General features: G+C 45.7%; 1 protein-coding gene across 1 annotated transcript; it reads right to left on the minus strand.

Annotated features, from left to right (window-relative positions):
* Positions 1-574: 574 nt before the first annotated feature.
* LOC144167994 (uncharacterized) lies at positions 575-7,064 on the minus strand. Its single transcript, XM_077697096.1, has 5 exons — positions 7,049-7,064; positions 1,565-1,856; positions 1,326-1,499; positions 1,172-1,246; positions 575-836 (listed from the first exon to the last, which is right to left on the minus strand). Exons 1-5 carry the CDS (start codon positions 7,062-7,064, stop codon positions 575-577), a joined length of 819 nt encoding a protein of 272 aa, XP_077553222.1.
* Between the last annotated feature and the right edge of the window lie 7,523 nt (positions 7,065-14,587).

Here is a 14,587-nt window from a genome sequence, read left to right on the forward strand (position 1 = left end):
AACAAGTTTTTGGATGTATTCATTGGCTTTCCTGGTTCTGCTCATGATGCCCGGGTGTTGAGAGAGAGCCCTTTCTTCGAAGAGGCTGCAGCCAAGTGTGGCGATGGTTATATACTTGGAGAATCTGCGTACCCCATGCTACCTTGGCTTTTGCCACCATACAAAGACAATGGCTCCAGTTTTTTTTCGTTGAAAAAAAGATTCAACAAGTACCACAGCCAGCAGAGGGTGGCCATCGAAAACTGCTTTGGCCTTTTGAAGCAACGCTTCAGAAGACTATACCTTGTCGATGCCAAGACAATTACGCAGTGCTGTCGCATTGTTATGGGGGCATGCGTGCTTCACAACTTGTGCAACTCTGAGAGGGATTTCATTGAAGATCTTGCAGACGTGCCTGCTCATGATGACGTTGGCAATGATGAAGAATCTTGTGAAAGCGACGCATCTGCTGCACAGTGTGAAACCCGAAGAAGACACATAGCCCAGCATCATTGCTGAACAACATGCAAATCATCGCAAGAAACTGACAGAACTCTTTTATTTGCCTCGACTGCACACGAGAAAGCACGTGTGATCATTTTTTTCCCTCGACAGCAGATACAAGAAGCTCAAGAAGGCGCATTTTTTCTTCATGCTGCTTTTGTTTTGCAGCCATCGCATCCTGCATTACTCTAATCAGGCTGCCGATGGTTGTGTTCCTCTGCCGACTGCCGCCTCTCGTCGGTGCTGTAGCTTCTCTGCTGCGGGGTGCAGGTGCCTCCTCAGCTGGTGCTTCCTCATCACCAGCTTCACCCACAGGCTCATTTTCTGGAAGCATGTTCTCTCCATCCCTGTTGCTTTCGAAATAATAAAAATTGTCAACAAACGTCACGCAAAGTGTGGGCATTTGTGCAGTGGATAGGTCAATTCACAGTAAAGAGAATTTCATTTCAAATGAAGGGATCGAATTCCCACGGTTATCCGGATGGCCACGCTTGATATATAATTCAGCCATACTGCCATACTCATTCAAAGTTTTACCACAGAAACATGCATGCATATAGCAATTGTGCCAGCTAACAATTCTGTAGAAATGCACATTAAGCGCAGTTTAAATGTACCGCCAGAAAATTAGGACACATATATATTTAATGGGATTTCTTTCGAAAATAACGTGGTGCTGGAAACTTACGCAACAATCCTTCCTGGGGCGAGCAGTGCAACAGGAGCAATATGGTGCTCACGCTCCAAAACCTCTGCAAGTTCCCTGCCAAGAAAACGCATATTTAAAAATGATCCTCAGTCAGAAAATGAGCAAAAAAAAGTGAAAGGTCTGCTGCTCATACTCTTCCAACTCGCACGCTGCAGGGGGGCGACCGGTTGAGCCATTCCTCATTTTAGTTTTTTTGTAGGCGCGCTCCATAGTCTTCCATTTATTCTCCACTTGGAGTGCACTCATGGGACATCGGAACGCTGAGCTGATTTCGTGGGCTATTTTTTCCCACATGGCCTTTTTTGTCCTGTGAAAATAATTTACCGTATATTAGCACCGCAAGTGTGGGTACGATATATATGATGGGCTTACTTATATCCTCCCGAGATTCCAATCTTTTCCTTCAGTTCCTTGTATTTGCAAATGAGGAACTTCGCCTTGTTGGCGCTCCACACACCGCTCGTTGCACTGTCGGCGGACGGTTGTGACGCAGGGGTTAAAAGCTGACCAGCCGGCGAAGGCGAAGCTGCAGGCTGGGTCGCAGGCGGGAGCGGATAGTGAATGACGGCAGGAGGTGAGACCTGCAGCTGACTAGCGACAGCGGCTACCGGGAGCGTAGGGCTGGCTGGCGCTTCTTCGTGCTGGATGCTGATGTAAAGGCCGTCTATAGCACAAGAAAGAGGTTGCAGCGAGTTATCACAAGTGTTTCTTTCCGCTCTGCCGGTTCTGCCTAAGGCATCTTAGACTGCATCGAGCGAGCTTCAATAAAATCTCATCTCTTGGTCAAAATAAAAGTTAATTATCTCTATCTCGGTTTCAGTCACCTTGCGTTTTGTACAAAAACGCGCTATCTTGTCGCAAGTGACCACCATTCTCATCTAAAACGGGAAACGCTGTCGCTTCCACTCCGTTGACAGACACAACTATCATGATGGTGGAGTCGGTGGAATCGTCTGCTACGATGCGCACCAAAAACCGCGCCTAGGCGCGCTGCACTGGCTGCACCTTGCACGAGAACTCGCACAGGGGCTAGCGCAGAAGTGTAGAAGAACTGGTGCAGCACGGCGTCAAATCGAGGGCCGAAGTGCAGGTGGCGCTAGCTGCACTGGCAAATCGAGTGCGCGAGTGCTGCACCGGCTCAACTGGTGCAGAAAGTGTAGCCAAATCGAGGAGACCAAATGCCGACGTGAAGTTGCGGAGGCGTTTACAATCTATTAAGTGAGGTACTCGTGTGTAAGCATATCAATCTCGCTGCATGCAAAAGAGATAAGTTATTTGAGCGGCGTGGTTGCGGAAGGTGACACCTCAGTTTAATAGCCTTATTTTAACCTTGCGTTTCTTATGTTGCTGGTGCTGTAGATTTTTCATACATAATTCGTTCTTTCTTTTAATAAAATTTATTCGTAAAATCAGCGCCCGTCCTTGTCAGCTTTTCTCGTCCTGTCTCTTGGGCTGGTTTAATCAGCTGTGCTAACCCGCGCTATTATTTAGAAGTGTTAAGCAACCTTACACCTTTATTTTAGGGTGTTCGCAAGCACACCCTTTTTTTTCATCCTTCCACCCTTTCTTAGCCAGAACACTTTTTAAAGGTGTGCACCATGGGAGAAGATGTTTACACTCATTGCGGCCCAAAAAGGGTTGAAGAAGTCTAGTGTGAGTAGGGTTTACCACTGCAGCATTTTTATGAGTATGCAACTGCGCATTAGCATTTTAGTGATACCATGAAACCGACCATGAAAGGTCAGGCGGACCACCGGCAAGGGTTAAACAACAACGCATTGTCAACTCAGGTTCATGTGTAACACCCAGAACATTTGAATAGATGACACAGTGGTCACCATGTTTGCATAATTACCAGCTTCCCAAAACTATGCGCGGGTTCTTCGAAATTTGCGCCGCTCAGTGATTGCGACGCATGCGCCACGTTTCACTCTGGAAATGTTGAATGTTGCAGTCCCACCACAAATATTGGGATCTTAAACTTTCTCCCTTGCATAGGCAGAAACACAGTGCTTATGTCGGGAGGGGAGAAACACGAAGCGATCCGTGGCTTGCTTGAGAATAAAAGGATGTGGCGCCATGCTAAATATTATGTAGTGCCATATTTAAATCATTTGAAGGTTTTTTTAGTCCCTGCGAGCGCATTTCACCTATCGTGTGCACACCAGGAAAGCGCTATTAATCTTGAAAGGGGAGTTTGGCTTAGATACTATGGTCTGTCTTGTGTAAAGCAGAAAACATATCCCTCCGTATATGTATCCCAATAAACGCTTGTTGGACGTGCCATCCCTCTTGAACCCCAGGCGAAAGGAGAGCTAGGTTTTACCAGCAAGCAGTGCCCTTCCCTGTAGGGTGAACATGCAGTGATGAACATTTCAGTAGAGTAAATATGAGCTTAAATGTGTAAAATGCGAGCTTCGGTTGGGCATGCTATAACGTGTTTTTCAATATACATACCATGCCAAATGATGTGACCAATACGTTCGGTAGAAAAACCAAAATGAGTGCAATTTGCAGAACAACAAGCTACCCTTGGGGCAAATCGGCTAAAATTGGAATACGGAATTTAGTCAATGACGCGCACGTGTACAGCCATTGCAATGTGGTGAAAACGTATGACCGCGAGGCTCGCTGGGTAATGAATTCGGCGTGAAGTTTCTTGTGCGGACACGGTTTCCTTTGGCAAACGAGATACTGAGCGACCACAGTGCAGAGGGTCCGAAAAAAATTGCTGTGCATTCACTTTCTCAAAAGCCGGTCAAACTGTTCCCAGACAACTTTTGGTATTACTCAGAAAAGACTCTGGCTTCTAAAACGTTCATACATTGGAACTTCTTTGAAATAGTCCCTCTCAATCCATGGAAAGAGAAATCATGAATAGAGAAAGAGTAGCAGTACAAGCATGAAAAGAGAAAAAGGAGCCGTTCATTGAAAATTTATATAACGGACGGAGTTTTCGTATCGGTCGAGCAGATCGGGTCGAGGTGAAAGGTTATTAAATATTCCTTTTGGTTCCCATTTCATCCCAACAGGCTCCACGGTGCTACATGTCGTATTTTATTTTGTAGCGGCGGCCTAGTTCTTACAACGGTTATCATTCCTTTGGAGAAAAATTTCTGCTCCACGTGAAATTTATTTACTTACACCCACCCTTAATGTACAAAGATTTTACGGCGAAAGCATAAAGTGCCCCATCCTGCAATACAGCGCCACTTTTGTTGTTTTAGTTGCAGTCCGGTAAAGAAAACACTCGCCAAGGTAAATAGTAAATAAAACAGATTAGTAGCCATTCCCTTCTTCGAATGTGGACCATTAGGGAAGCTGTAAAAAGATTTGACACACGGGGTTACGAAATGAGACATGTTTATTCTTCTCGTCACGTTGTATGTATGTCAAAATGGCAATATGATAGGTAATAAACCTTAGAGGGGCTAAAGTTTTATCTTTGCAGACAAACACGGGGCTGTTTATTTCCCCATCTAGGGACCCTTGTGTACGCAGCAGACGAGACTTCGGTGTCGATTATTTCTTCAATGCAAAGTCAGTAATTGCGGTCAGTACATCAAAATTCATATTAACGCACTCTTCACCGCGGCTTATTCTCATATATTTTGTGTTGAGAAAGGTTCTATAAAATAAGAGTGACAGCCGTTTTCCCTGAGCGTTCTCTTCGCATCGACACAATATTGACAAAAAACTGGAAATATTTACGACTTCACATTAAACTATTTAATCATGACTTGTTAAGAAAACTCAAACAAGTAATAGAGGCTTCTGAGTGGCTAATCGTCCCTCAGTTGTTTTTGGAAAAGTTTTTATACAAGGCGATATAGAGGAATTTTTCTGCTCAGCATTCACAGCAAAATTACCTGCGCTGCGAGTAGTTTCGCTGCAGCAGATTTCCTGACTGGCACAAGAAATTCACGTAAACCTAGACGCAAACGGCTTTGCCGTAAAACAGATTTAAGTTCGCACGAGGGGAAAACCAGGATCGCCAGTGTAGTAGCCGAGTGTGCTGCCACTACATTGCTCCGCACCTTGCCAACAGGAAAAAATTATTTACACAAGCGCGTTTCCCGCGACAGGGGAACGGGAGAGTGCGTGACTAGAAGGGGTGCATTTTGCCGGTAAGAACTCTCATTTTGGGGAAGCTGTGATGTAAAGTAGCGCCAGCGTGCCTGTCGAAGCAGTTCGCTTCCAGAGACGAAGACATGAACCCGAGAAAAGGCACGCCATCATAATGTAGCAGTTAAGAAGAGTGTGGCAAGTGTTGCCGGAGGTAGCCATAACGCTTTTACCTTAAAGGCACGTAAACACAAATTCCCCAGAAGAAGTTTCTATATATCGTTTTGCATACGCCTGTTTTACTAAGGCCTCTTCGACATTTTCTGTGGAAGGGCTATTACACAACCAGAAAATTCAATCCTTAATAAATTTGGTCGTTGGTCGTTAGAACCCCGTAGCCATGAAAAGTAGATTGATTTGGGGGTTTCATATTTTTTAAAATGAAACATGGCTGAATATTATGTAATAAACGTGCAATCATTCTGTTTTTTACAATTTCTGCTAAGCTTTCCCATGTGCTTTATCACCAAAAAGGCGGTCTAAACAACGCGTCTTAAAACACTGCAGTGAGCGTAGAAAGGAACATCTGCACTCAGAACTGTGTGAGTACATAACGCTGTTTTGATGTACTAAGCGTTCTTATAGTATAAGGCAGAATTACAGTGACCTGCGGTTGCTTAATGTCCGTCCCAACGGAATCGGCACGTAAATGAGGTCTTTCATACAATCGCCTTCTCGTTTCACAGCCACATTTGGTATGACGGAGGTATAAGCTTGTGGTACATCATCATTTTAACACGGCTAAAGAGGCGTGCACGAGGAGTAAACAGGACACAGCGCAGTCTTTACTAACAAGAGCCATTTATAGGAGGAAAAATACTTATATGCAGAATTGCGTTGCAAGAAAGGAGCGAAAGAGGAGAAATGGGTCAAACACATACACATATTGATCCATCACTTCAGTTCACGTACGTTCATCAGATAAGCAATTTTCTTGTCTGTCAACAGCACAGAAGGGTAGCTGACACTTGTCTTTTCTGTAACAACTCTTGACTTCAACTATCTTTCGTGTCAATTGTTTGTTGCTTTTGTAATTATGGAGCATTTGGTGCGGTCAGGTGGGCAGCCACAATCTTTACAATGCGAGCATAACTGTCCGCTATTTCTTTTTTCCACGTTACTGAGATGCTCGGCAATATGTCATTAACACATCTTCCAGTTTGTCCAATATACGTTCTATAAGCCTATAAGCTTTCTTAGTAGGGCCGGCGGTATTCAGCCCAAAATATAATCTTTTTTCTCGTGGATTGGTTGGTAGACCGAAGAACTTTTATAAGATCTCTGAACACAAGGCGCCTGGGTGAAACCGGGATTCCTTTGCGTCAAAACAGTTACTTGCAAATCATGAAAAAGGAACAGTTATAGATAAGACAACACAGGGGTAGATCATGAAGAAGCAGCAAAATATTACACGTTCGTCTCATACAACACGTATCCGCGTACATTTTGATTTTACTGAAATGCGTTTACATTTGGGATTCTGATGGTTTGAAGATCGATTACAAGCACTTGTAGCGAAGGTTTGGCGCACTTTTTGCTAAGGTTTTCGCGCACATATGACGCAGTTTTAATGCTAGAAAACTTTACGCACATCCTAATATTCCTTGTAATGGTACTTTTTCTTGCAATTTTTAATTTTCTGTCTTGTATTTGTATATAGGTCTCGTCCACGTTGCTTTTACGCGGTTCGAGGGTTAGTTTGACGAATCTCGCATATTCTCCTGCACTTACCGTTATCCTTGGCCATGGGTAAGGTCACTTTTATACAATTTCACTACTGATGAGAGTCAGGAAAACTAGCGCCGCAACGTTTAATAGGTTCCTTGATTTAACTGCATTGTCCTGTTAGGCTAGTAATAAAAACATCGCTTTAGCACCAAAACTGTATTTTGCAAAACCTACAATGACAATTTTCTTGCAGAAACAAACAGAATACCTGCTTCTTCCGGGCCTATGGTTTCTAGTGCATAATACTAACGCTATTCCTCGCAGGGGATTTTTTTCGTGTTTGACGTAATGCCATCTGAAAGGCGCGTTACTCGGTTATCTAATTTAAATAACGAAGTCACACACCGCATCCGACCCCGCACTGCTCGGGAAACAGAACCGCGAGCTACGTTTGCCGACGGGCGTTAATGTCTTTGTTTCCATGAAGAAGAGAAAGAACGTGGGTGGCGGTGATTCAATTTGTGCCACGCTGAGGCGAGGGACAGGCGGAATAAAAAAACGTAGCTGTAGTGTGGACCGACACGGTGGACCTTCTTCTTCTTGGAATGTGTGTTTTCACTAGGCCACCCGGCTTCATCGCCCGGAGATTTTTTCTTCATGGTCAGGAGGACACTCCCAAATAAAACTGAACTCGCTACCTCACTGTTTACGTTTTCGCTAATGGCCGAGGTTTTTCGTGCGAAAGACTAATATTGACACAGTTGCGTTTTCAAAGCCGAACTTGATAAACACTGTCAGAAAAATGCCGGCACCAACGTTCCACCGCCAGCCCTTCAGCATTTATTAGGTTGTCGGAAAATCAAGATCGAAATAAAAAGAAATTAAAGAAATTAAGTCAAGTTGACCACAAAGAAAAAGCAGGAATTAGCAATTGCTAATACACGCTTACACATATACGCAGTCGTATACGCACATGCCGACACGCACGCGCACAAACACACAAGCGCGAGCTCTCACACGCACGCAGATATACAAGCCATCATACAGGTACGTAAGCAAAAGTCAACAAGCAAGAACAGCACGGCGGGGATAGTGGAGGGAGTTCATCACTTTTTGTGCAACAATATTATTTGGAATGTCGGAACCGAAATAACGTGTAGAAAAGCTTGCAGCCCGGGTGCTACCCGAGCTCACAGCCTTCAGACAAGGCGAAATGTTTTTTCCACTGACGTTACCGGCGCACAGGCATCCGATTGGCTGAATTTGAAATTCCTAGCAAACAAAATGACCTTCGAGGGACCCTACAACACTTTCTACAACATTTTAAAGGGAATATTTTTACCTCTACAACAATATTCTCACCCACTACAAGCTTTCTCGTCGTACCTTCCCTCCACCTCACCCGTCTCCAACAAAAGCGGATGAAATCACTCTCCACCAACTTCAAATCAGGACCTTCCCTCACAATACACTTTCGCATTTGATCTTCCCCACCTCTCACTCATCACAGTGCAAGTTTTGCCCCGAAAGGCATACACTTTATCACATAGTATGGGAATGCTCCCACACACCCGACCTCTCTCCCAGTCTCCACCTCTCCCCTTCACAGTGGGTGGCGCAGCTGTCCAGCTCTGAACCCGGCTCCCAGCTTAACCTGGTGAGACGGGCACGGACTGCCAGCCAGAGCCAGGGACTTCTGAACTAAGGACTCTCCCCACTGGGCTGCCTCCACATACGTAGTCGGGTTGGGCCTCAATAAAAGTTTTATCCTCCTCCTCCTACCGTTGAAGAGTTGTGTCGCGACGGTTGCTGTCAACAGAAAATGCCCGCCAACAAATAAAACCAGTTTCTGGCACTAACAGGAACCGAGCCAGGAACGAATGGCGAAACGGAGCGAGAGCCCATTGTCTTACCGATTTAGCTACGACCTAACGCGGAGACGGGAGGGATGGACGGTGTACTCACCGACCACATCTGCGGATTTACCCCCTGAGTTCTCTCTAAATTCCACGTGACAGCGTCACGCGACCTCTCGCACCACGGCGCGCTCCGCCCACGCGGTCGTGCGCGCGCCTTCCGCATGCTCTAGTAGTTAGTAAGAAATAAAGATATCTCACAACAATTCCTGGCATCTCACTTCTCCATCTCTGCCGCCGATCTCGTCTCCTCCGCCCGCGGCGGCACAGACCGAGACGAAGTCAGATCCACTAACACCAGGTTTTGTCTTCATTTAAATTTATATAAAAAATAGTTTCCACTCATGTGCTTCCTGAATTCAGCTCAACCAACCACCACTCGTGGATCATGCAGCGATTAACCCTAACAAAGAATACCTTTGAAGGAATAAAGGGCGTGTTTAAGTGCATTTCATTTTTCTATGGTTTCACTCCTTGTAGAGCCACATGACTGAATTTAAGTTACGTCGCTAGGGTAATCATTTTGGGTGTTGTTTTCAGCTTCGCTTTCCAACCACCTTCACAGGGTGGAATGGCGCCCTTTTTTTGAATTCATGAATTCTTGCAGAACTTATTGAATCAACACATCCAGTACTTACATTAGCGGTAGCAATGAACCTCAGCCAAAACGCTACTCGTCCATGCCCATCCAATAAATTAGAAACTGGGTCAAAAGATGTTGCTCCCTTCCCGGTATTGGAGCTCATCGATTGCTAGATTTACACAATTATAGTGGCGTAACAGTTATTGGCCGTCTTTTCTCCAGTTGCAGCTATGAATGCATTGGATAGCCACTTTCAAAGAAAGTCACAAAAGCAGAGCAGAAACCGCCAGCGTATCTGCCGCGACGAGCCAATCACGCAGTGCCACACCGGGCTGGCGACAAGTTTAGCTTTCTTACTGCTTCCATACAAGAACGAAAGAGTGAAAGCGCTTTTGGGGAATGTCGCGGAGTCCCTGAAGGTTCAACTTCCCACCGGGCAACAAGTTCAGACATCGATGGATGCCGTTTTTAAACCGCAAAGACTTTGAATCGATGACCAACTCTTGTGGTTGGTCGGTGCACTTCTTGGACTTCTAGCAGAAGGAGCAACTGCCAATTATCACACCAGGCTGTGTCAAGGGCGACAAAACAGACTGCCATAAGTGACTTTACCGGTTACAATATAACATTATAATGTCTTTTTGTTCTGTGTAGTCAATCTAAATTAAGGAATATTGTTTGGCCATAACAGCCCCTTGGCATTGAGCAATCCCGTTTTCATCCAATCTACCCTTTAAAAATCACGGTGTTTTGTTTACTTTTTTGGTGAACTCATTACGCTGTCAAACAATGTGCAAGGATGACTATTTCCGTCGTGAGCTGCTGGTCGAGAGCAGGTTAAACATGCAGTACAATGTGGGAGCGCAGCTGGAGATACACGAACATTGTAGTTCAAAAAATAGCTCAACCTGAACAGAACGACGTTAAAGGAAAAGTTTCTGAGCGTTTTGCGTTGTCACGGAATCTAAAGCAATACATTTACAAAAAAGCCATTGCTGATCGTGTAAAGGATTCGTAGTACAAACAGAGAGTCGAGAAAGATCGGCTTCGAGCGACATTACGCATACGCTGCGTGGAGTTAGGCCGATCATTTTCACAAGTTTGGCATGGTAGTTTGACTGATTGTGCGGTCTGATTATGTTTCTGCCCAGTTATTTCTTATTCGTGAGCAACAGTTATAGGTCTAGTGCAGAAGGAGCGATGTCAACAGCGGGGACATTGCGTCGTCGAGAGTTCATCAAAAGCGTGGGTCAGCGAGACGTACACGCTGTGCTTTCCCCAAAGTGAGCTTCCGCAGAGTTCGGTTAACATAAGAGGAATGGTGGCATTGAAAATACGTGTCAACTCCCTGGTACTGATTTTTATGTCAGCCGGCACCATACAGGTAGCGTTTGTATCTCAGAACTGCGGAATGCCACCGGCATCCCCACCACTGCTGCTTACCACAGCCGGGCTCGGCATCTGCCTCTCTATCAGCGAATTGAGACATACAGTTTACGGTTGTCTTCTTCCGCGGTGATAAAAACAAAACTGAACGCACACACACACAAACACTGAAGCTGCTAACTTAACGCCAAGAGCTACTACGTTTGGTTGTGTTACGCGCGGACACTGAACACAGGCACGGAAAGTCAAAGCACAGACTTACGATTCAGCGCGCCGTCACTATTCTGTTTGCGGATACTGCAAGCTTCGCACAGTGTTCCTGTGCTATACGACAGAGCCTACCACTACGTGTGCCTTTCGCATAGACGCCTTGTTGGCGGGGACTCAAGCCGTTACGCGACAGCAAAGGAATCATCAATTTGGAACATGTCCCGGCGTTGGGGACGTCGTGGCCGAGATCTTTCTCTCCCCCCTCTCTCTGACTAAAAGAGCGCCGCTACCGGCCGCCCTCACGAACTCGGAAAGAACACTGTGTGTACACTATTTTCGGGACGTGTGACCAGAAGCACGGGGAAATCCGGGAGGCCGTTGCGGCGATTGTGTATAATATCGGCCCTCTTGGTTGCTAGTTCGATTTCGTTTTGCAGCAGCGGATCGGCGCTGTCGTTCTGTTTGAGTATGCTGTACCTTGTCCGCAAAGGTATTGTTCCTGTATTGCTTGGGATAGTCTCTTGCAATGCAATAAACCAGTTAAGTTTGCCTTGGGCTTCTTGTCGTCGTCATCAAGGCAGCACCTTTGCTGGCCGCTAACCACCACGCTACCACATGCGTGACGTAGGTGACGGAGCCCGGTGAGTGGACGCCTTCCCGAATGTTATACCCGCATGGGCTTCGCGGAGTTCACTTCATAGACGGGGCTGGCGTCTGGTCGGAAAAAGACTACCGATGGCACCCACGTCTAGAAAGAAAGAAGATGTATATTGCCCAGGAATAAATGCGAACTAACGTAGGCCATTGAGCCGCCGCCACCTCAGAATTTACTTGCTCTTTCTCGTGAAGTATTCTTCCCTAATTCTCCCTACATGGCTTCCTCCTGGTTTATGAGCTAAACTGTAAGCGTTCTGGATGCTTGTCGCTTGCGTGAACACGACTGCGAATATTTGAACATAAATTAGACGAGAGTGTATAGCACTTTTTAACAGAAAACAAAGTAATAAATGATGGGAGGACCGGTTTGTTGACGTTCTTTATTTATGTTCCACGACTTTTAAAATCGCCTGCATCTATAAGAGATTCCTTTTTTTTTATTTCCGCCAAAATTCCAGCCTGAAATGTTTCGAGAAAGCGAAACGTCCCTTACGCAACATCACTGTCAACTACCAACGTTCAAAGCATACATGTAGCAGACGCTTTGCACCTGGCCAGCGGTGCCCGAAACAAGTTCCGGACGGGCCTGTGAGGGATCTCGCGCTTCGTCATGTGCGGCAGTTCGGGCGGGGTCGCATAAGTGTAGTCATTGCACTAGTTCATTGAGTGTGCTTTAAATGACTTTCAGTACTCCCGTTAAGGTTTTTCTTCATATAATACTGTATCGGTATTGCATTTGGCCGAAAAAATGAAGCCACCGAATCCACCACCACCAGTATAGGAACTCTGTCTGCAACACACCGCGGCAGGACACAGGCACGTTGAACCGGTGTTGCGAATCCCCCACCCCCATATTGCTTATGTCCTCCTTCTTCGTCCCCTCTCCTGGCCGTTACTATATTACATATATTCTAAAACTGGATGCATCAATAGAAAGTTCGCCAGCGTACAAACCACCGTTGCAAACCATTATCATAATTGAAACATTATTTTGTTTATTACCAATTTTTTCTTGTATACTCAAATTATCTTGAAAACAGATTGTTGGAAGCAGTTACTCTATATCACGAGGTCACCCGCACGATATGCAATATTAAACCAGTTAAGTGCTTTTTACGACCGAGACGCCGTTACTCGGGAACCGAACCAGGAAGACAGTTTTGCACTAACCCGGAGACTTGTCCTGTCTCCTCCTTAACGACCCTGCACTACACGTTAAGTTCAAACCATAAAACTGCTCTTAGGGTCTGTTTTTTTTACAAGTGTGCATAAAACGTGTCGTTAGCTTCGCAAGCGCGTACGAAAGGCCGCGTATGTATTGAGTGCCTCGGCACTCCAACTCGTGTCCCCATTAATATTAAAGATGATAGTCCTTCTAGGGCTACGTAAACGCAGAATTTTTGGTCTGTCTGACTGTATGTCTGTCTGTAACTCGATTCAGCCACCCGCCCAAGTTAAACAAAAACGGCGCAGTAGACGTATGTATACCCACAGCAAAATATAAACGTCTATGTATGATGTTCATGTTGATTCTTGTCAATATTGTTCAACAAGAACAACACACTACCGAAATAGACAGAAAATCAATACATGGGTGATAGGTGCAGTATCCTTTCAGTAAAGAATTCATGGATGCTTTGGTTTTTGGGATACAACATGAAATACTACATCAACTGCAGAAAACCGTCGGCTGCCGTTGCCTGCGCTGGCTGGCTACATTTAAAAATCAAACGCCAGCAGCAACGAAAGGTTCCCCTACCTAGGTTCCGCGTTCCGCTTGCAATGCTCGTGGAGTAGAGAAGCGTTGTTTTATAAACGTTTTACTAGGTTGCCCCGATTCACGCCGCGTCACCTCCATACGGCACTTCTGCCATCGAGGAACTCGACTTGGAGCAGTGGAACGCGGTAAATTTAAATTGACTTAGCTTACCTCTATTTTGTTATCGTGGGAGGAAAACTACGGGAGACGAAATTCATGAGAGGTGAGCGGGACAGAGAAGGAGGCGTTTAATTGCCAGGGGCGGCAGTCGCCTATCGTTTTTCTTTGACATTTGCAACAAAAAGAGCAGTACGCGGACACTTTTTAAAGCAATGCTTTACTACCTTCGTCCAATGATTTCGTGGCGGAGGATGCGCATGGTGACCATTTCACTGGAGACACACCCCCCCGCGACACACCCCCCGAAGCGCATCGCGTGATTCGCCGGGCCCGCGGTCGGCGTTCCCTGAAGGCTGCTTTTTAAGTCGTTCTGCGCTGGCAGCCGCGGTGGGAGCGGCCGCTCAGCTGAATGGCAGCCGACCAAACCTGCAGCCTCCCATGCATGCAGCGTTGTGTTGTCTCGGGGAAACGTGAATCGTCTCGCGCCCGGCGAAAAGGTATGGTGCGTTCGCTGTGAATCAACGCCGCGTTCTCCCGGCCTCCTTCTGTGAGCATTGCACGCACCCTATCTGCTTCGAGACATGGTCGGCGATACAGATAAATTAAATGTTAACTTAGCGAAACCACGACTTGACCAGTCTAAGCCACGCTTTTGCTTTGGGTATTTAAGGTTCGCTTAGCTAAGCCGCAGCCAATTTTTTCTTCGTTTGGAGTCTTCAATATGATCAACAAATGAAAAGACCAAGTTTCTATAGAAAAAAAATATATGTTTGGTTGTAGTATACCTCTATCAAACAGAACTTAAGGGGTAGTGCCTGTATCTAACCTAAGAGCGGGACATCGGACTTGCTGTCGTTGACCTGTATTATCATATTCGTAACTGTCTCTTGGGGGAGTGTAATGTTCCTTTGCATAATGTATCGGCAATGCCTTTCCGGTCCATATAATATATTCCCACAAGATTCAATTCT

This window comes from Haemaphysalis longicornis, unplaced genomic scaffold (genome assembly GCF_048455015.1).
Source record: "Haemaphysalis longicornis isolate Haplotype H1 unplaced genomic scaffold, Haemaphysalis longicornis Haplotype H1 scaffold_2, whole genome shotgun sequence".
Taxonomy (NCBI): Eukaryota; Metazoa; Arthropoda; class Arachnida; order Ixodida; family Ixodidae; genus Haemaphysalis; species Haemaphysalis longicornis.